General features: G+C 39.9%; 1 protein-coding gene across 1 annotated transcript in view; it reads left to right on the forward strand.

Annotated features, from left to right (window-relative positions):
- The window catches only part of LOC110517093 (multiple PDZ domain protein-like), a 159,415-nt gene that overhangs the window by 102,129 nt on the left and 35,044 nt on the right, over positions 1-22,242 (forward strand). Inside the window, exons 19-27 of the mRNA XM_036972458.1 lie at positions 4,635-4,833; positions 11,576-11,980; positions 12,063-12,137; positions 15,147-15,335; positions 19,228-19,405; positions 20,091-20,201; positions 20,429-20,497; positions 20,867-20,938; positions 21,138-21,222. Coding sequence (XP_036828353.1) covers positions 4,635-4,833; positions 11,576-11,980; positions 12,063-12,137; positions 15,147-15,335; positions 19,228-19,405; positions 20,091-20,201; positions 20,429-20,497; positions 20,867-20,938; positions 21,138-21,222 — 1,383 coding nt within the window. The remainder of the gene's footprint in view (positions 1-4,634; positions 4,834-11,575; positions 11,981-12,062; positions 12,138-15,146; positions 15,336-19,227; positions 19,406-20,090; positions 20,202-20,428; positions 20,498-20,866; positions 20,939-21,137; positions 21,223-22,242) is intronic.

Below are 22,242 nucleotides of genomic sequence, written 5' to 3' on the forward strand. Positions count from 1 at the left end.
TATATATATATTTATATACAGTTGCTGTGAAGGAAAGTGCTGTCTGTTCGTGTACCTATCAGACCTTTCACTGTAGCGTCGCTCAGAGGTCAATAACTGTGATTGTCTATGTGGCTGTAACCCATATGCACTATGATTGTATTGTAATTTGAATGTAATGAGAGAAGAAATATTTTAAAAAATCAATAAACTATATATTTTAAACATACATAAAACGTCATTTATTTTTGATCTAACTTCAAATTGTGTACGCTCATAGTGTGTTGGTGTGGTCCCTTGGTGTAGATGTGATCTGATTAGTGTGTAGTCCTAATGCACTCCTCCGCAAGTTTGTGTTTCCCGTTGTATGTGTGTGTGTGTGTGTGTGTGTGTGTGTGTTATCCTTGCTGAATACTAGATAACCAATGCAAGCCTCTTAAAGCCATGTTTGTGTGCAACTGTGTTTGTTTAATCTTCCTAGCACCCTTTTTGTACCTGTGCCACTGAGGTGTGTGTATCTGTCTGCGTGTGTGTGCGTGTGTGTGCGTGTGTGTGTGTGCGTGTGTGTGTGTGTGCACGCTAGCCGTCTGTCAGTGTTGGCATTAGTTCAATGTTGGGGGTTAACCCACCAGTCACCTGTTCCCCACCTCCTCCCTGTATGTGTGTGTCTGTGACTGCAGACGGATGGGGGATGTGTGTGTGTGTGTGTGTGTGTGTCTGTCTGTGAGCGCAGACGGATGGGTGATGTGTGTGTCCTTGTACAACGAGTTGGCCCAATTCACTCAGAACATTACCTCTGTTATTGGGGGTGAAACCCCACTGTGGGGGCACTCAGAACATTACCTCTGTTATTGGAGGTGAAACCCCACTGTGGGGACACTCAGAACATTACCTCTGTTATTGGGGGTGAAACCCCACTGTGGGGGCACTCAGAACATTACCTCTGTTATTGGAGGTGAAACCCCACTGTGGGGACACTCAGAACATTACCCCTTTATTGGAGGTGAAACCCCACTGTGGGGTCACTCTGTTATTGGAGGTGAAACCCCACTGTGGGGTCACTCTGTTATTGGAGGTGAAACCCCACTGTGGGGACACTCAGAACATTACCTCTGTTATTGACACTATCAGAGGTGTCAGCTGTGTTAAAACCAGGTAAATTGAGGAGAATATTCTCTCTTTTTTAAAAGCTATAATGACATGGCCTGAGTTTGTGTTCGTCTCTATGTCTGTATGTCTGTGTGACATCAGGTGTGTGTTGTAGTGTAACTACATCAGGTATGTGTTGTAGTGTACTACAGGTATATGTGTTGTAGTGTAACTACATCAGGTATGTGTTGTAGTGTACTACAGGTATATGTGTTGTAGTGTGACTACAGGTATATGTGTTGTAGTGTAACTACAGGTATATGTGTTGTAGTGTACTACAGGTATATGTGTTGTAGTGTGACTACAGGTATATGTGTTGTAGTGTAACTACAGGTATATGTGTTGTAGTGTGTTGTAGTGTAACTACAGGTATATGTGTTGTAGTGTAACTACAGGTATATGTGTTGTAGTGTACTACAGGTATATGTGTTGTAGTGTGACTACAGGTATATGTGTTGTAGTGTGTTGTAGTGTAACTACAGGTATATGTGTTGTAGTGTGTTGTAGTGTAACTACAGGTATATGTGTTGTAGTGTAACTACAGGTATATGTGTTGTAGTGTGTTGTAGTGTGACTACAGGTATATGTGTTGTAGTGTGACTACAGGTATATGTGTTGTAGTGTGTTGTAGTGTGACTAGAGGTATATGTGTTGTAGTGTGACTACAGGTATATGTGTTGTAGTGTAACTACAGGTATATGTGTTGTAGTGTAACTACAGGTATATGTGTTGTAGTGTGACTACAGGTATATGTGTTGTAGTGTAACTACAGGTATATGTGTTGTAGTGTGACTACAGGTATATGTGTTGTAGTGTGTTGTAGTGTAACTACAGGTATATGTGTTGTAGTGTGACTACAGGTATATGTGTTGTAGTGTAACTACAGGTATATGTGTTGTAGTGTGACTACAGGTATATGTGTTGTAGTGTGTTGTAGTGTAACTACAGGTATATGTGTTGTAGTGTGTTGTAGTGTAACTACAGGTATATGTGTTGTAGTGTGTTGTAGTGTAACTACAGGTATATGTGTTGTAGTGTGACTACAGGTATATGTGTTGTAGTGTAACTACAGGTATATGTGTTGTAGTGTGTTGTAGTGTAACTACAGGTATATGTGTTTTAGTGTGTTGTAGTGTAACTACAGGTATATGTGTTGTAGTGTGACTACAGGTATATGTGTTGTAGTGTAACTACAGGTATATGTGTTGTAGTGTGACTACAGGTATATGTGTTGTAGTGTGTTGTAGTGTAACTACAGGTATATGTGTTGTAGTGTGTTGTAGTGTAACTACAGGTATATGTGTTGTAGTGTGTTGTAGTGTAACTACAGGTATATGTGTTGTAGTGTGTTGTAGTGTAACTACAGGTATATGTGTTGTAGTGTGACTACAGGTATATGTGTTGTAGTGTGTTGTAGTGTGACTACAGGTATATGTGTTGTAGTGTGACTACAGGTATATGTGTTGCAGTGTGTTGTAGTGTGACTACAGGTATATGTGTTGTAGTGTAACTACAGGTATATGTGTTGTAGTGTGACTACAGGTATATGTGTTGTAGTGTGTTGTAGTGTGACTACAGGTATATGTGTTGTAGTGTGTTGTAGTGTGACTAGAGGTATATGTGTTGTAGTGTGACTACAGGTATATGTGTTGTAGTGTGACTACAGGTATATGTGTTGTAGTGTGTTGTAGTGTAACTACAGGTATATGTGTTGTAGTGTAACTACAGGTATATGTGTTGTAGTGTGACTACAGGTATATGTGTTGTAGTGTGTTGTAGTGTGACTACAGGTATATGTGTTGTAGTGTGACTACAGGTATATGTGTTGTAGTGTAACTACAGGTATATGTGTTGTAGTGTGTTGTAGTGTGACTACAGGTATATGTGTTGTAGTGTGACTACAGGTATATGTGTTGTAGTGTAACTACAGGTATATGTGTTGTAGTGTGTTGTAGTGTGACTACAGGTATATGTGTTGTAGTGTGACTACAGGTATATGTGTTGTAGTGTGTTGTAGTGTGACTACAGGTATATGTGTTGTAGTGTGTTGTAGTGTGACTAGAGGTATATGTGTTGTAGTGTGACTACAGGTATATGTGTTGTAGTGTGACTACAGGTATATGTGTTGTAGTGTGTTGTAGTGTGACTACAGGTATATGTGTTGTAGTGTGACTACAGGTATATGTGTTGTAGTGTAACTACAGGTATATGTGTTGTAGTGTGTTGTAGTGTGACTACAGGTATATGTGTTGTAGTGTGACTACAGGTATATGTGTTGTAGTGTGACTACAGGTATATGTGTTGTAGTGTAACTACAGGTATATGTGTTGTAGTGTGTCTACAGGTATATGTGTTGTAGTGTGACTACAGGTATATGTGTTGTAGTGTAACTACAGGTATATGTGTTGTAGTGTGTTGTAGTGTGACTAGAGGTATATGTGTTGTAGTGTGACTACAGGTATATGTGTTGTAGTGTGTTGTAGTGTAACTACGGGTATATGTGTTGTAGTGTGTTGTAGTGTAACTACAGGTATATGTGTTGTAGTGTGTTGTAGTGTAACTACAGGTATATGTGTTGTAGTGTGTTGTAGTGTAACTACAGGTATATGTGTTGTAGTGTGACTACAGGTATATGTGTTGTAGTGTAACTACAGGTATATGTGTTGTAGTGTGACTACAGGTATATGTGTTGTAGTGTGTTGTAGTATGACTACAGGTATATGTGTTGTAGTGTGTTGTAGTGTAACTACAGGTATATGTGTTGTAGTGTAACTACAGGTATATGTGTTGTAGTGTGACTACAGGTATATGTGTTGTAGTGTAACTACAGGTATATGTGTTGTAGTGTGACTACAGGTATATGTGTTGTAGTGTGTTGTAGTGTAACTACAGGTATATGTGTTGTAGTGTGACTACAGGTATATGTGTTGTAGTGTGTTGTAGTGTGACTACAGGTATATGTGTTGTAGTGTAACTACAGGTATATGTGTTGTAGTGTAACTACAGGTATATGTGTTGTAGTGTAACTACAGGTATATGTGTTGTAGTGTAACTACAGGTATATGTGTTGTAGTGTAACTACAGGTATATGTGTTGTAGTGTGACTACAGGTATATGTGTTGTAGTGTGACTACAGGTATATGTGTTGTAGTGTGTTGTAGTGTGACTACAGGTATATGTGTTGTAGTGTGACTACAGGTATATGTGTTGTAGTGTAACTACAGGTATATGTGTTGTAGTGTGTTGTAGTGTGACTACAGGTATATGTGTTGTAGTGTGACTACAGGTATATGTGTTGTAGTGTAACTACAGGTATATGTGTTGTAGTGTGACTACAGGTATATGTGTTGTAGTGTGTTGTAGTGTGACTACAGGTATATGTGTTGTAGTGTGTTGTAGTGTAACTACAGGTATATGTGTTGTAGTGTAACTACAGGTATATGTGTTGTAGTGTGTTGTAATGTGACTACAGGTATATATATATATGTGTGTGTGTGTGTTAACAGGCCTGACAGTGAGTGCTATGAAGGATGGCTCAGGGATGTTGATCCGGTCAGTGGTCCGTGGAGGGTCTGTCTGTCAGGACGGGAGGCTGGGCGTCGGGGACACTATCCTGGCTGTTAACGAAGAACCCACCACCAACCTGACCAACGCTATGTGCAGAGCCATGCTGCGGAGACACTCTGTTATAGGTTCAGATATGAGGTAACACACACCTACAGTCTACTGTATATATAGACATTCACACCAGCCACCAACCTGACCAACGCTATGTGCAGAGCCATGCTGAGGAGACACTCTGTTATAGGTTCAGATATGAGGTAACACACACCTACAGTCTACTGTATATATAGACATTCACACCAGCCACCAACCTGACCTGACCAACACTGTGGCTGGAGTCGTGATGCAGAGGAGTTCTGTTATAGGTCCAGATAGGAGTTGACCAGGACACACCCTCAGAACCAAAATGCTGAATCCAAACTCTCCTGTCTTTCCTAGTCCTTTAATGTCCAGTATCCTTTAATGTCCAGTATCCTTTAATGTCCAGTATCCTTTAATATCCTTTAATATCCAGTATCCTTTAATATCCTTTAATATCCTTTAATATCCAGTATCCTTTAATATCCTTTAATATCCTTTAATGTCCAGTATCCTTTAATATCCTTTAATGTCCAGTATCCTTTAATATCCTTTAATGTCCAGTATCCTTTAATATCTAGTATCCTTTAATGTCCAGTATCCTTTAATATCCAGTATCCTTTAATGTCCAGTATCCTTTAATATCCAGTATCCTTTAATATCTAGTATCCTTTAATGTCCAGTATCCTTTAATATCCAGTATCCTTTAATGTCCTTTAATGTCCAGTATCCTTTAATATCCAGTATCCTTTAATATCCTTTAATATCCTTTAATATCCTTTAATGTCCAGTATCCTTTAATATCCAGTATCCTTTAATATCCTTTAATATCCAGTATCATTTAATATCCAGTATCCTTTAATATCCAGTATCCTTTAATATCCAGTATCCTTTAATATCCTTTAATGTCCAGTATCCTTTAATATCCTTTAATATCCAGTATCCTTTAATATCCAGTATCCTTTAATATCTAGTATCCTTTAATATCCAGTATCCTTTAATATCCAGTATCCTTTAATATCCAGTATCCTTTAATATCCTTTAATATCCAGTATCCTTTAATATCCTTTAATATCCAGTATCCTTTAATATCCAGTATCCTTTAATATCCAGTATCCTTTAATATCCTTTAATATCCTTTAATGTCCAGTATCCTTTAATATCCAGTATCCTTTAATGTCCAGTATCCTTTAATATCCAGTATCCTTTAATATCCTTTAATGTCCAGTATCCTTTAATATCCTTTAATATCCAGTATCCTTTAATATCCTTTAATATCCAGTATCCTTTAATATCCTTTAATGTCCAGTATCCTTTAATATCCAGTATCCTTTAATATCCTTTAATATCCAGTATCCTTTAATATCCAGTATCCTTTAATATCCAGTATCCTTTAATATCAAGTATCCTTTAATATCCTTTAATGTCGTCAAGTATCCTTTAATGTCCAGTATCCTTTAATATCCAGTATCATTTAATATCCAGTATCCTTTAATATCCTTTAATATCCTTTAATGTCCAGTATCCTTTAATATCCTTTAATATCCAGTATCCTTTAATATCCAGTATCCTTTAATATCCTTTAATATCCAGTATCCTTTAATATCCTTTAATATCCAGTATCCTTTAATATCCAGTATCCTTTAATGTCCAGTATCCTTTAATATCCTTTAATATCCAGTATCCTTTAATATCCTTTAATATTCAGTATCCTTTAATATCCAGTATCCTTTAATATCCAGTATCCTTTTATATCCGGTATCCTTTAATATCCTTTAATATCCAGTATCCTTTAATATCCAGTATCCTTTAATATCCAGTATCCTTTAATGTCCAGTATCCTTTAATATCCAGTATCCTTTAATATCTAGTATCCTTTAATATCCAGTATCATTTAATGTCCTGTATCCTTTAATATCCAGTATCCTTTAATGTCCAGTATCCTTTAATATCCAGTATCCTTTAATGTCCAGTATCCTTTAATGATCTTTAATATCCTTTAATATCCAGTATCCTTTAATATCCTTTAATATCCTTTAATGTCCAGTATCCTTTAATATCCTTTGATATCCAGTATCCTTTAATATCCAGTATCATTTAATGTCCAGTATCCTTTAATATCCAGTATCCTTTAATGTCCAGTATCCTTTAATATCCAGTATCCTTTAATGTCCAGTATCCTTTAATAATCTGTAATATCCTTTAATATCCAGTATCCTTTAATATCCTTTAATATCCTTCAATGTCCAGTATCCTTTAATATCCTTTAATATCCAGTATCCTTTAATATCCAGTATCCTTTAATATCCTTTAATGTCCAGTATCCTTTAATATCCAGTATCCTTTAATGTCCAGTATCCTTTAATATCCAGTATCCTTTAATATCCTTTAATGTCCAGTATCCTTTACTATCCTTTAATATCCAGTATCCTTTAATATCCTTTAATATCCAGTATCCTTTAATATCCTTTAATGTCCAGTATCCTTTAATATCCCGTATCCTTTAATATCCTTTAATATCCAGTATCCTTTAATATCCAGTATCCTTTAATATCCAGTATCCTTTAATATCCAGTATCCTTTAATAGCAAGTATCCTTTAATATCCTTTAATGTCGTCAAGTATCCTTTAATGTCCAGTATCCTTTAATATCCAGTATCATTTAATATCCAGTATCCTTTAATATCCTTTAATATCCTTTAATGTCCAGTATCCTTTAATATCCTTTAATATCCAGTATCCTTTAATATCCAGTATCCTTTAATATCCTTTAATATCCAGTATCCTTTAATATCCTTTAATATCCAGTATCCTTTAATATCCAGTATCCTTTAATGTCCAGTATCCTTTAATATCCTTTAATATCCAGTATCCTTTAATATCCTTTAATATCCAGTATCCTTTAATATCCAGTATCCTTTAATATCCAGTATCCTTTTATATCCGGTATCCTTTAATATCCTTTAATATCCAGTATCCTTTAATATCCAGTATCCTTTAATGTCCAGTATCCTTTAATGTCCAGTATCCTTTAATATCCAGTATCCTTTAATATCTAGTATCCTTTAATATCCAGTATTATTTAATGTCCTGTATCCTTTAATATCCAGTATCCTTTAATGTCCAGTATCCTTTAATATCCAGTATCCTTTAATGTCCAGTATCCTTTAATGATCTTTAATATCCTTTAATATCCAGTATCCTTTAATATCCTTTAATATCCTTTAATGTCCAGTATCCTTTAATATCCTTTGATATCCAGTATCCTTTAATATCCAGTATCATTTAATGTCCAGTATCCTTTAATAATCTGTAATATCCTTTAATATCCAGTATCCTTTAATATCCTTTAATATCCTTCAATGTCCAGTATCCTTTAATATCCTTTAATATCCAGTATCCTTTAATATCCAGTATCCTTTAATATCCTTTAATATCCAGTATCCTTTAATATCCAGTATCCTTTAATGTCCAGTATCCTTTAATATCCTTTAATGTCCAGTATCCTTTAATATCCTTTATTATCCAGTATAATTTAATGTCCAGTATCCTTTAATATCCAGTATCCTTTAATGTCCAGTATCCTTTAATATCCAGTATCCTTTAATGTCCAGTATCCTTTAATAATCTTTAATATCCTTTAATATCCAGTATCCTTTAATATCCTTTAATATCCTTAAATGTCCAGTATCCTTTAATATCCTTTAATATCCAGTATCCTTTAATATCCAGTATCCTTTAATATCCTTTAATATCCAGTATCCTTTAATATCCAGTATCCTTTAATATCCAGTATCCTTTAATATCCAGTATCCTTTAATATTCAGTATCCTTTAATGTCGAGTATCCTTTAATATCCTTTAATGTCCAGTATCCTTTAATATCCTTTATTATCCAGTATCCTTTAATATCCAGTATCCTTTAATATCCAGTAAACTTTAATATCCAGTATCCTTTAATATCCTTTAATATCCTTTAATGTCCAGTATCCTTTAATATCCTTTAATATCCAGTATCCTTTAATATCCAGTATCCTTTAATATCCTTTAATATCCAGTATCCTTTAATATCCAGTATCCTTTAATATCCAGTATCCTTTAATATCCAGTATTCTTTAATGCCCAGTACCCTTTAATATCCTTTAATGTCCAGTATCCTTTAATATCCTTTATTATCCAGTATCCTTTAATATCCAGTATCCTTTAATATCCAGTATCCTTTAATATCCAGTATCCTTTAATATCCAGTATCCTTTAATATCCAGTACCCTTTAATATCCTTTAATATCCTTTAATGTCCAGTATCCTTTAATATCCTTTAATATCCAGTATCCTTTAATATCCAGTATCCTTTAATATCCTTTAATATCCTTTAATGTCCAGAATCCATTAATATCCAGTATCCTTTAATATCCTTTAATATCCTTTAATATCCAGTATCTTTTAATATCCAGTATCCTTTAATGTCCAGTATCCTTTAATGTCCAGTATCCTTTAATGTCCAGTATCCTTTAATATCCAGTATCCTTTAATGTTCAGTATCCTTTAATAGACAGTATCCTTTAATATCCAGTATCCTTTAATATCCTTTAATATCCAGTATCCTTTAATATACAGTATCCTTTAATATCCAGTATCCTTTAATATCCAGTATCCTTTAATATCCAGTATCCTTTAATGTCCAGTATCCTTTAATATCCTTTAATGTCCAGTATCCTTTAATATCCTTTATTATCCAGTATCCTTTAATATCCAGTATCCTTTAATATCCAGTATCCTTTAATATCCTTTAATATCCTTTAATGTCCAGTATCCTTTAATATCCTTTAATATCCAGGATCCTTTAATATCCAGTATCCTTTAATATCCAGTATCCTTTAATGTCCAGTATCCTTTAATATCCTTTAATATCCTTTAATGTCCAGTATCCTTTAATATCCTTTAATATCCAGTATCCTTTAATATCCAGTATCCTTTAATATCATTTAATATCCTTTAATGTCCAGTATCCTTTAATGTCCAGTATCCTTTAATATCCTTTAATATCCAGTATCCTTTAATGTCCAGTATCCTTTAATGTCCAGTATCCTTTAATGTCCAGTATCCTTTAATATCCAGTATCCTTTAATGTCCAGTATCCTTTAATATCCAGTATCCTTTAATATCCAGTATCCTTTAATATCCTTTAATATCCAGTATCCTTTAATATCCAGTATCCTTTAATATTCTTTAATGTCCAGTATCATTTAATATCCTTTAATATCCAGTATCCTTTAATATCCAGTATCCTTTAATATCTAGTATCCTTTAATATCCAGTATCCTTTAATATCCAGTATTCTTTAATATCCTTTAATATCCAGTATCCTTTAATATCCAGTATCCTTTAATATCCTTTAATATCCAGTATCCTTTAATATCCTTTAATATCCAGTATCCTTTAATATCCAGTATCCTTTGATATCTAGTATCCTTTAATATCCAGTATCCTTTAATATCCTTTAATATCCAGTATCCTTTAATATAATTTAATATCCAGTATCCTTTAATATCCAGTATCCTTTAATATCCATTATCCTTTAATATCCAGTATCCTTTAATATCCATTATCCTTAAATATACATTATCCTTTAATATCCAGTATCCTTTAATATTCATTATCCTTTAATATCCATTATCCTTTAATATCCAGTATCCTTTAATATCCAGTATCCTTTAATATCCAGTATCCTTTAATATCCAGTATCCTTTAATATCTAGTATCCTTTAATATCTAGTATCCTTTAATATCCAGTATCCTTTAATATCCTTTAATATCCAGTATCCTTTAATATCCAGTATCCTTTAATATCCAGTATCATTTAATATCCAGTATCCTTTAATATCCAGTATCCTTTAATATCTAGTATCCTTTAATATCTAGTATCCTTTAATATCCAGTATCCTTTAATATCCTTTAATATCCAGTATCCTTTAATGTCCAGTATCCTTTAATATCCTTTAATATCCAGTATCCTTTAATATCCAGTATCCTTTAATATCCTTTAATATCCAGTATCCTTTAATATCCTTTAATATCCAGTATCCTTTCATGTCCAGTATCCTTTAATATCCTTTAATATACAGTATCCTTTAATATCCAGTATCCTTTAATATCCAGTATCCTTTAATATCCTTTAATATCCAGTATCCTTTAATATCCTTTAATATCCAGTATCCTTTAATATCCTTTAATATACAGTATCCTTTAATTTCCAGTATCCTTTAATGTCCAGTATCCTTTAATTAATATCCTTTAATATCCAATATCCTTTAATATCCAGTATGCTTTAATATCCAGTATCCTTTAATGTCCAGTATCCTTTAATATCCTTTAATATCCTTTAATATCCAGTATCCTTTAATGTCCAGTATCCTTTAATATCCAGTATCCTTTATTAATATCCTTTAATGTCCTTTAATATCCAGTATCCTTTAATATCCAGAATCCTTTAATGTCCAGTATCCTTTAATATCCAGTATCCTTTAATATCCAGTATCCTATAATATCCAGTATCCTTTATTGTCCAGTATGAATCATCATAATTTCAATATGTTTGTAATGATCAGCTCCATTATTGTCTAGTTTTTAACTATCTTAGGACTTTTGTCTAAATGACACAAACACAGACACATACCTACATTAACTACGTCTCTCTCTATCAACTCACTCGCTCATCTCTCTCTCTTTCTTTCTTTCTCTCTCTCTCTCTCTCTCTCTCTCTCTCTCTCTCTCTCTCTCTCTTTATTTTACCTTTCACTCCACAGTGTGACATTCATCCCTTCGTTTCTGGTAGAGGAGCACCGTGCCTCTATGGCCCAGCAGCCTCTGTCATCCATCATGGTGGACGGCCCCTCACCCTGCCCCCTGACACCCTCCCCTACCCCTGCTGGAGGTCCGACCCCTTCCCCTACCCCTCCTGGAGGTCTGACCCCTTCCCCTACCCCTCCTGGAGGTCTGACCCCTTCCCCTACCCCCCCTGGAGGTCCGACCCCTTCCCCTACCCCTCCTGGAGCCCCAGATATAGCCTCAACAGTCCCAACTCCAGGTCCAGCTACAGCCCCAAGGCCTCGAGGCCCTTCTCTACCCAAACCTGTAGTATCAGCTACAAGTACAGCTCCAGCCTCAACGCCAACCAAAGGCCCACCCAGACCCCCACCCCCAGACAAGAGGTAAGATCCCGTCTTGAAACTGAAACAAATAACAATAAACATAAAGCCCTAACTCCAACCCTAACCTCAACCCTTACCCTAGCTCTAGCCTCAACCCTTACTCCAACTCTAGCATCAACCCCGGCCTCGGTCTCTCAGCCACAGCTCCAATCCAAAGGTAAGCTTCCAACCCTATCTCAAACCTTTGCTTGCTCGAGCGCTTTCTTCAGCCTCAACCCTACACTGAGTCTTAAAGCTCCACCTCAACCCTACACTGAGTCTTAAAGCTCCACCTCAACCCTACACTGAGTCTTAAAGCTCCACCTCAACCCTACACTGAGTCTTAATGCTCCACCTCAACCCTACACTGAGCCTTATAGCTCCACCTCAACCCTACACTGAGTCTAAAAGCTCCACCTCAACCCTACACTGAGTCTAAAAGCTCCACCTCAACCCTACACTGAGTCTTAAAGCTCCACCTCAACCCTACACTGAGTCTAAAAGCTCCACCTCAACCCTACACTGAGTCTTAAGGCTCCACCTCAACCCTACACTGAGTCTTAAGGCTCCACCTCAACCCTACACTGAGTCTTAAGGCTCCACCTCAACCCTACACTGAGCCTTAAAGCTCCACCTCAACCCTACACTGAGCCTTATAGCTCCACCACAACCCTACACTGAGCCTTATAGCTCAACCTCAACCCTACACTGAGCCTTATAGCTCCACCTCAACCCTACACTGAGTCTTAAGGCTCCACCTCAACCCTACACTGAGACTTATAGCTCCACCTCAACCCTACACTGAGCCTTATAGCTCCACCTCAACCCTACACTGAGTCTTAAGGCCACCTCAACCCTACACTGAGTCTTAAGGCTCCACCTCAACCCTACACTGAGACTTATAGCTCCACCTCAACCCTACACTGAGTCTTAAGGCTCCACCTCAACCCTACACTGAGCCTTATAGCTCCACCTCAACCCTACACTGAGTCTTAAGGCTCCACCTCAACCCTACACTGAGACTTATAGCTCCACCTCAACCCTACACTGAGTCTTAGGCTCCTTTCTTCAGCCTCAAGCGAAGGTCAAGTCATGCGTCGTCTGAAACATGACCCGCCAAACCTCGCTCCTTAACACCCAACCGCTGAACCCGGAGGTCAGCCGCACCAATGTGTCAGAGGAAACACTGTTTAACTGACGACCGTCGTCAGCCTGCAGGCGCCCGGCCCGCCACAAGGAGTCACTAGAGAGCGATGAGCCAAGAAATGCCCCACCCCCCTGCCAAATGCTCCCCTAACCCGGATAACGCTGGGCCAAATGTGCGCCGCCCTATGGGACTCCCGGTCACGGCCGGATCTGACACAGGCTGGGATGTAGGCCACAAAACGTATTTTTTAACATTCATGTGGTATAGAAGGCTATTTTTAGACTCACCTATAGATCTCAGTACCTCCCTCTCTCTCCTCCCCCTCCCTCTCTCTTCCTCCCCTCTCTCTCCTCCCCCTCCCACTCTCTCTTCCCCACTCCCTCTCTCTCACCCCCCTCCCTCACTCTCTTCCCCCCTCCATCTCTCTCATCCCCCTCCCTCTCTTTCTTCCCCCCTCCCTCTCTCTCACCCCCCCTACCTCTCTCTCCTCCCCCCTCCCTCTCTCTTCCTCCCCTCCCTCTCTCTTCCTCCCCTCTCTCTCCTCCCCCCCTCCCTCTCTCTCTTCCCCCCTCCCTCTCTCTCACCCCCCCTCTCTCTCTTCCCCCCTCCCTCTCTCTCACCCCCCCTCCCTCTCTCTTCCTCCCCCTCCCTCTCTGTCTCCCCCTCTCTGTCTGTCTCTCTCTCCTCCCCCTCCCTCTCTCCTTGCCCTCCCTCTTCCTCCCCTCTCTCTTCCTCTCTCCTCCCCTCTCTCCTCCCCCTCCCTCTTCCTCCCCTCTCTCTTCCTCCCCCTCCCCCTCTCTCCTCCCCCTACCTCTTCCTCCCCTCTCTCTTCCACCCCCTCTCCCTCCCCCATCTCCTCTCTCCTCCCCTCTCTCCTCCCCCTCCCTCTCTCCTCCCCTCTCTCCTCCCCCTCCCTCTTCCTCCCCTCTCTCTTCCTCTCTCTCTCTACTACTGCTGTAACATGTTGTAATGCTCTCCACTGCTCCTTTTTACAGACTCCTGCTGTGTAGATATGGCTATCACTCAATATAATGGGCGTATTACCTCACACACACACACACACACACACACACGCATGCACACGCGTGCACACACACACACGGCTGGGATACACACAGACACACACACACCCCTGGGCTACACACACACACACACACACACACACAAACAGACACACACACACACAGACACACACACACACACACACACACAGACAGACAGAGACACAGACACACACACACATAAACACACAAACAGACACACACACACACAAAAACACAAACACACACACAAAGTCTACTTTAGACATATTCATGTGAATTCATAGACAGCCACCATGAGACTGATCTGTGTGCGACACTAAACCCTGACCCAGGAACTGTGTTTCTTAAAATGTCGCTGTTTCATGTTTAATCTTTACGTTTTAAAACGTTTTGGGGTGGAAAATATATGTAATAATACAGTACCAGTCAAACCTACTCATTCAAGGGATTTTCTATATTTTGACTATTTTCTATTGTAGAATTATAATGAAGACATCAGAACTATGAAATAACACATATGGAATCATGTAGTAACCAAAAAAAGTGTTAAACAAATCAAAAAATATTTTATATTTGAGATTCTTCAAAATAGCCAACCTTTGCCTTGATGACAGCTTTGCAACCTCTTGTCATTCTCTCAACCAGCTTCATGAGGTAGTCACCTGGAATGCATTTAAATGAACAGGTGTGCCTTGTTAAAAGTTAATTTGTGGAATTTATTTCCTTCTTAATGCATTTGAGCCAGTCAGTTGTGTTGTGACAAGGTAGGGGTGGTATACAGAAGATTGCCCTATTTGGTAAAAGACCAAGTCCATATCATGGCAAGAACAGCTCAAATAAACAAAGAGAAACGACAGTCCATAAATGTGTATATATTTCTCTACCTATATAAATGTTAATATTGACAAATGTATCATAAGGAATAATGTTATAGGCTACAAAATATTAAAAATGAACATTTTACTGTTTATAAAGCATGTGATCTTTTTCCCTGTAGCCTAATCCCTAAACCCCCACCCTCACCCGTACCAATGAAGGAGAGGAGAGGTGTGGATGGAGTGAGAGAGGAGGAGAAGAAAGTGGAGAGGAAGCGAGAGGAGGAGGAGGAGGAGGTGAGAGAGGAAGAAGAGAGAGAGGACGAGATGTTGGTTTATCCTACTAACCTCAGTTGGGCTCAACCTAGAAGGTTAGTAAACGTTGCTGTCCTTCTTTATAGTCGAACGCTGTAATGCACAGTTAATACACACTCGTTGTGGCACTCGCGCACGCACACACACCACCCCCTTCTCCCTGTCTCTCCCACAGCGGCTGGTTGGTCAGGCTGCCAGGCACACACACCACCCCCTTCACCCTGTTCCTCCCTGTCAGTCCCACAGTGGCTGGTTGGTCAGGCTGCCAGGCACACACACCACCCCCTTCACCCTGTTTCTCCCTGTCTTTCCCACAGCGGCTGTCTAAAGGTCTAAATCTCTCAGAAAGTATTCAGAGCCCTTTGACTTTTTCCAAAATTGTATGTTACAGCCTTATTACATCACAATACCCCATAACGACATCACAATACCCCATAATGACATCACAATACCCCATAACGACATCACAATACCCTATAATGACATCACAATACCCCATAACGACATCACAATACCCTATAATGACATCACAATACCCCATAACGACATCACAATACCCTATAATGACATCACAATACCCCATAACGACATCACAATACTCTATAACGACATCACAATACCCCATAACGACATCACAATACCCCATAATGACATCACAATACCCCATAACGACATCACAATACCCCATAACGACATCACAATACCCCATAAAGACATCACAATACCCCATAAAGACATCACAATACCCCATAAAGACATAACAATATCCCATAACGACATCACAATACCCCATAACGACATCACAATATCCCATAAAGACATCACAATACCCCATAACGACATCACAATATCCCATAACGACATCACAATATCCCATAACGACATCACAATATCCCATAACGACATCACAATATCCCATAACGACATCACAATACCCCATAACGACATCACAATACCCTATAATGACATCACAATACCCCATAACGACATCACAATACCCTATAATGACATCACAATACCCCATAACGACATCACAATACTCTATAACGACATCACAATACCTTATAATGACATCACAATACTCCATAACGTCATCACAATACCCTCGAATGACATCACAATACCCCATAACGACATCACAATACCCTAGAATGACATCGCAATACTCCATAACAACATCACAATACCCTATAACGACATCACAATACCCTATAACGACATCACCATACCCTATAATGACATCACAAACCCTATAACGACATCACAATACCCTATAACGACATCACAATACCCTATAATGACATCACCATACCCTATAACGACATTCCAATACCCTATAACGACATCACAATACCCTATAATGACATCACATCATTTTTAGAATTTTTAGCAAATTTCTAAAACATAAAAAAACTGAAATATCACATTTCAATAAGTATTCAGACCCTTTACTTTGTTGAAGATCCTTTGGCAGCGATTACAGCCACAAGTCTTATTGGGTATGACGCTACCAGCTCGGCACACCTGTATTTGGGGAGTTTCTCCCATTCTTCTGTGCAGATCCTCTGAAGCTCTGCCAGGTTGCTTTCAGCTTTCCAGAGATGTTAGATCGGGTTCAAGTCCAGGCTCTGGCTGGGCCACTCAATGACATTCAGAGACTGATCCATGAAGCCACTCCTGTGTTGTCTTGGCTGTGTGCTTAGGGTTGTTGTTCTATTGGAAGGTGAACCTTCACCCCAGTCTGAGGTCCTGAATGCTCTGGAGCAGGTTTTCTTCAAGGATCTCTCTGTACTTTGCCCCATTCATCTTTCCCTCGATCCTGACTAGTCTCCCAGTCCCTGCCACTGAAAAACATCCCTCAACATGATGCTGCCACCACCATGCTTCACCGTAGGGATGGTGCCAGGTTTCCTCCAGACATGACGCCTGGCATCCAGGCCAAAGAGTTCAATCTTGGTTTCATCAGACAAGAGAATCTTGTTTCTCATGGTCTGAGAGTCCTTTAGGTGCCTTTTGGCAAACTCAATACCCCAAACTCCAAGCGGGCTGTCATGTGCCTTTTACTGAGGAGTGGCTTCCGTTTGACCTCTCTACCATAAAGGCCTGATTGGTGGAGTGCTGCAGAGATGGTTGTCCTTCAGGAAGTTTCTCCCATCTCCACAGAGGAACTCTGGAACTCTGTCAGAGTGACCATCAGGTTCTTGGTCACCTCCCTGACCAAAGACCTTCTCCGCCGATTGCTCAGTTTGGCCAGGCGGTCAGCCCTAGGAAGAGTCTTGGTGCTTCCAAAAATCTTCCATTTCAGAATGATGGGGCCCACTGTGTTCTTGGGGACATTCAATGCTGAAGACATTTTTTGGTACCCTTCCCCAATATCACACACAATCCTGTCTCGGAGCTCTATGGACAATTCTTTCCACCTCATGGCTTAGTTTTTGCTCTGACATGCACTGCCAATCTGTGGGACCTTATATAGACAGGTGTGTGCCTTTCCAAATGATGTCCAATCAATTGAATGTATCACAGGTGGACTCCAATCAAGTTGTAGGAACATCTCAAGGATGGTCAATGGAAACAGGATGGACCTGAGGATCAATTTGGAGTCTCATCGCAAAGGGTCTGAACACTTTAATTTGCAAACATTTCTAAAAACCTGTTTTCGCTTTGTCATTATGGGGTATGGTGTGTAGATAGATTTTTTGTAATTTAACCCATTTGAGAATAAGTCTGTAACCTAACAACATTTTAAAAAAGTCAAGGGGTCTGAATACTTTCTGAATGCACTGTACAGTGTTGTAACAATGTGCAAATAGTTAAAGTACAAAAGGGAAAATATGTAAACATAAATTTGGGTTGTATTTACAATGTTGTTTGTTCTTCTCTGGTTGCCCTTTTCTTGTGGAAACAGGTCACAAATCTTGCTGCTGTGATGGCACACTTTAGTATTTCATCCAGTAGATATGGGAGTTTATCAAAATTGGATTTGTTTCGAATTCTTTGTGGGTCTGTTTTATCTGAGGGAAATATGTGTCTCTAAAATGTTCATACATTTGGCAGAAGGTTTGGAAGTGCAGCTCAGTTTCTCTTGAGAGCCATGTCTGCCTACAGCAACCTCTCTTAATAGCAAGGTTATGCTCACTGAGTCTGTACATTGTCAAAGCTTTCCTTAATTTTGGGTCAGTCACAGTGGTCAGGTATTCTGCCACTGTGTACTCTCTGTTTAGGGCCAAGTAGCATTCCAGTTTGCTATTTTTTTAGTAAATTATTTTCAATGTTTCAAATAATTATCTTTCTGTTTTCTCGGGATTTGGTTGGGTCTAACTGTGTTTCTGTCCTGGGGCTCTGTGGGGTCTGTTTGTGTTGGTGAATAGAGCCCCAGCTCTTCTCTTCTGCTCTGCATGAATTATTTGGTGTTTTACATTGTACACAGATGATGTTTTTGCAGAATTCTGCATGCAGAGTCTACATTTTTCAAAGAGGGTGGGGCTCAGGCTGCATCCCTGTCTCACCTCACGGCCCTGTGGAAAGAAATGTGAATGTTTTTTGCCAATTTTTAACTCCACATTTGTTGTTTGTGTACATGGATTTTATAATGTGTTTCACCCAACACAGCTTTCCGTCAATTTGCAGACCCTCGTGCCAAATGGAGTCAGAAGCTTTTTTGAAATCAACAAAGACAAGACTTTGCCTTTGTTTTGTTTGTCTGTTTTACGGTAATTTGGTAAAAAAAAACAATTTCACACTTGCTCAGTATATTGTTTTCACTGAGGAAATGTACAAGTCTGCTGTACAAGTCTGCTGTTAATGATAATACAGAGGATTTTCCCAATGTTGCTGTTGACGCATATCCCTCTCTCTCTCTCTCTCTCTCTCTCTGTCTCTCTCTCTCTCTCTCTCTTTCTGTCTCTCTCTTTCTCTCTGTCTTTCCACTCCCGCCCCCCCATGCAGGGTCAAGTTGATGCGTTCTTCAGGCCAGTCTCTGGGCATCAGTATCATGGGAGGTAGAGGGATGGGCAGCAGGCTGAGCAGTGGAGAGGTGATGAGAGGAGTGTTCATTAAACACATCACACCAGACAGCCCTGCTGGACACAACGGCACCCTGAAGACTGGAGACAGGATACTGGAGGTATGGAGAGAGGAGAAGGCAGAGGGGAGAGGATGAGGTGTGTGTTTGTGTATGTATATGTATATGTTTGTGATGAGTGTTCATTAAAGAGGTGTGTGTGTGTGTTTCTTCCTTCTGGTGAGTTTTCCTGGCCACACATCACTTGATTCTTCTTCATCTTTTTTCTTCATCTTCTTCTTCCACTTCTACTTCTTCTACTTCTTCTACTTCTTCTATTTCTTCTGCTTCTTCTGCTTCTACTGTTTATTCTACTTCTATTTCTTCTACTACTTCTTCTTCTACTTCTACTTTTTCTTCTACTTCTGCTACTACTTCTTCTACTTCTACGTCTTCTTCTACTTCTTCTGCTTCTGCTTCTTCTTCTTCTACTTCTTCTACTTCTTCTTCTGCTTCTTCTTCTTCTACTTCTTCTTCTTCTACTTCTTCTACTACTTCTTCTTCTGCTTCTTCTTCTTCTACTTCTTCTTCTTCTACTTCTTCTACTTCTTCTTCTGCTTCTTCTCCTTCTTCTTCTACTTCTTCTACTTCTTCTTCTCCTTCTTCTTCTACTTCTTCTACTTCTTCTTCTTCTACATCTTCTTCTGCTTGCTCTTTGAAGTCTAGGCCGATTAACTGTAATGCACTGCTGATGTAAAAAGGGCTTCGGGAATGCATTTGATTGGTTGATTTATTGCTGATTGATCAGGTAGGAGGCGTGGATCTGAGAGATGCCAGCCATGAGCAGGCAGTGGAGGCCATCCGTAGTGCTGGAGACCCTGTTGTCTTCCTGGTACAGACTGGACAACACACATCACAGGTCGGTTTAGTTTAGAACTGCCACTCACATGTATGCACGCACACACATACAAGTCCTCTGATATCATGTGACGTCTCTCTGTCTCTCTCTCTGTCTCTCTCTCTCTCTCTCTCTCTCTCTCTCTCTCTCTCTGTCTCTCTGTCCCCCTCTCTCTCTCTCTCTCTCTCTCTCTCTCTCTCTCTCTCTCTCTCTCTCTCTCTCTCTGTTTCATATCTTCTTCCCATCAGGCCTCTCCTGTGCTCTCCAACCATGAGAGGCAAGCCTCAGCATCACACAGGGACTCACCGAACAACAGGGTTTGTAATTCCTTATGTCTTCCCATTTTTTGTTTGTTGTATTAGAATAAGATATATATTCTGTGTAGAATGTGGATCTATGTACCATAGCATTTGATGTTAGAATATAGAACAGCTGTGCAACTCTATGTTTTGTTCACTAGAAACAAAGAGTTGGCTAGAGGGCACATCAATGCTAAAACAGGTGCATAATCTATCCAGATCTTTGTACTTAGACGCGTTGCTGGTAGTCGTGCGGTTGTTGTGTCACTTCTAGGCTGTGTTGTTGATTCCCATGTGTTTTCCTCATAGAGACAGAACTATACCTTTATAAGGCTGTACTCTGTACTCTGTATGTGGTGTGTATTCCCTGTGTGGCCTTGTATATAGATGCCAGAGAGTCACAGTGGTCTGTTCCTTAGTCTCTCCCCCGCCAACCCCTTCACCCCTACTCCCTTTAAGGTTTGTACACCTGTGTGTGAGACTGTGTGTGCCCCCCCCCCCCTACCCATAACTCTTAAAAACAGACATACCCTGTATTCATATACTTATACAGCATCTCACTACCACTAATACAGACCTGTCTACATGTGTATATCTATATGGGGTGTGTTTGTTTTGAACACACCCTGTATTCCTGTGTTTGTCCCCGCGTCTTCAGCCGACAGCCAATAGGACGGTCAGGAGAAGCCCCACAGCTGTCTCTGCACCAATCACACGGAGAGACACGGAAAACGACGGCTGGAGTGGGTTACACACACGCGCGCACACACACACACACACACACACACACACACACGCACGCGCACGCACACGCACACATCACACACATCACTATAGGCCTGCCAGAATAAACACTAGTCTCCTAGACACTGACAGGAGGGGATTGAACCAGAATAACCACTAGTCTCCTAGACACTGACAGGAGGGGATGGAACCAGAATAACCACTAGTCCCCTAGACACTGACAGGACGGGATGGAACCAGAATAAGCACTAGTCCCCTAGACACTGACAGGAGGGGATTGAACCAGAATAACCACTAGTCCCCTAGACACTGACAGGAGGGGATTGAACCAGAATAACCGCTGGTCTCCTAGACACTGACAGGAGGGGATTGAACCAGAATAACCGCTGGTCTCCTAGACACTGACAGGAGGGGATTGAACCAGAATAACCACTAGTCCCCTAGACACTGACAGGAGGGGATTGAACCAGAATAACCACTAGTCTCCTAGACACTGACAGGAGGGGATTGAACCAGAATAACCGCTGGTCTCCTAGACACTGACAGGAGGGGATTGAACCAGAATAACCACTAGTCTCCTAGACACTGACAGGAGGGGATTGAACCAGAATAACCACTAGTCTCCTAGACACTGACAGGAGGGGATTGAACCAGAATAACCGCTGGTCTCCTAGACACTGACAGGAGGGGATTGAACCAGAATAACCACAAGTCCCCTAGACACTGACAGGAGGGGATTGAACCAGAATAACCACTAGTCTCCTAGACACTGACAGGAGGGGATTGAACCAGAATAACCACTAGTCCCCTAGACACTGACAGGAGGGGATTGAACCAGAATAACCACTAGTCTCCTAGACACTGACAGGAGGGGATTGAACCAGAATAACCACTAGTCTCCTAGACACTGACAGGAGGGGAATGAACCAGAATAACCACTAGTCTCCTAGACACTGACAGGAGGGGATTGAACCAGAATAACCACTAGTCTCCTAGACACTGACAGGAGGGGATTGAAC

The sequence above is a fragment of the Oncorhynchus mykiss genome, unplaced genomic scaffold, assembly GCF_013265735.2.
Source record: "Oncorhynchus mykiss isolate Arlee unplaced genomic scaffold, USDA_OmykA_1.1 un_scaffold_161, whole genome shotgun sequence".
In the NCBI taxonomy this organism is placed as follows: domain Eukaryota; kingdom Metazoa; phylum Chordata; class Actinopteri; order Salmoniformes; family Salmonidae; genus Oncorhynchus; species Oncorhynchus mykiss.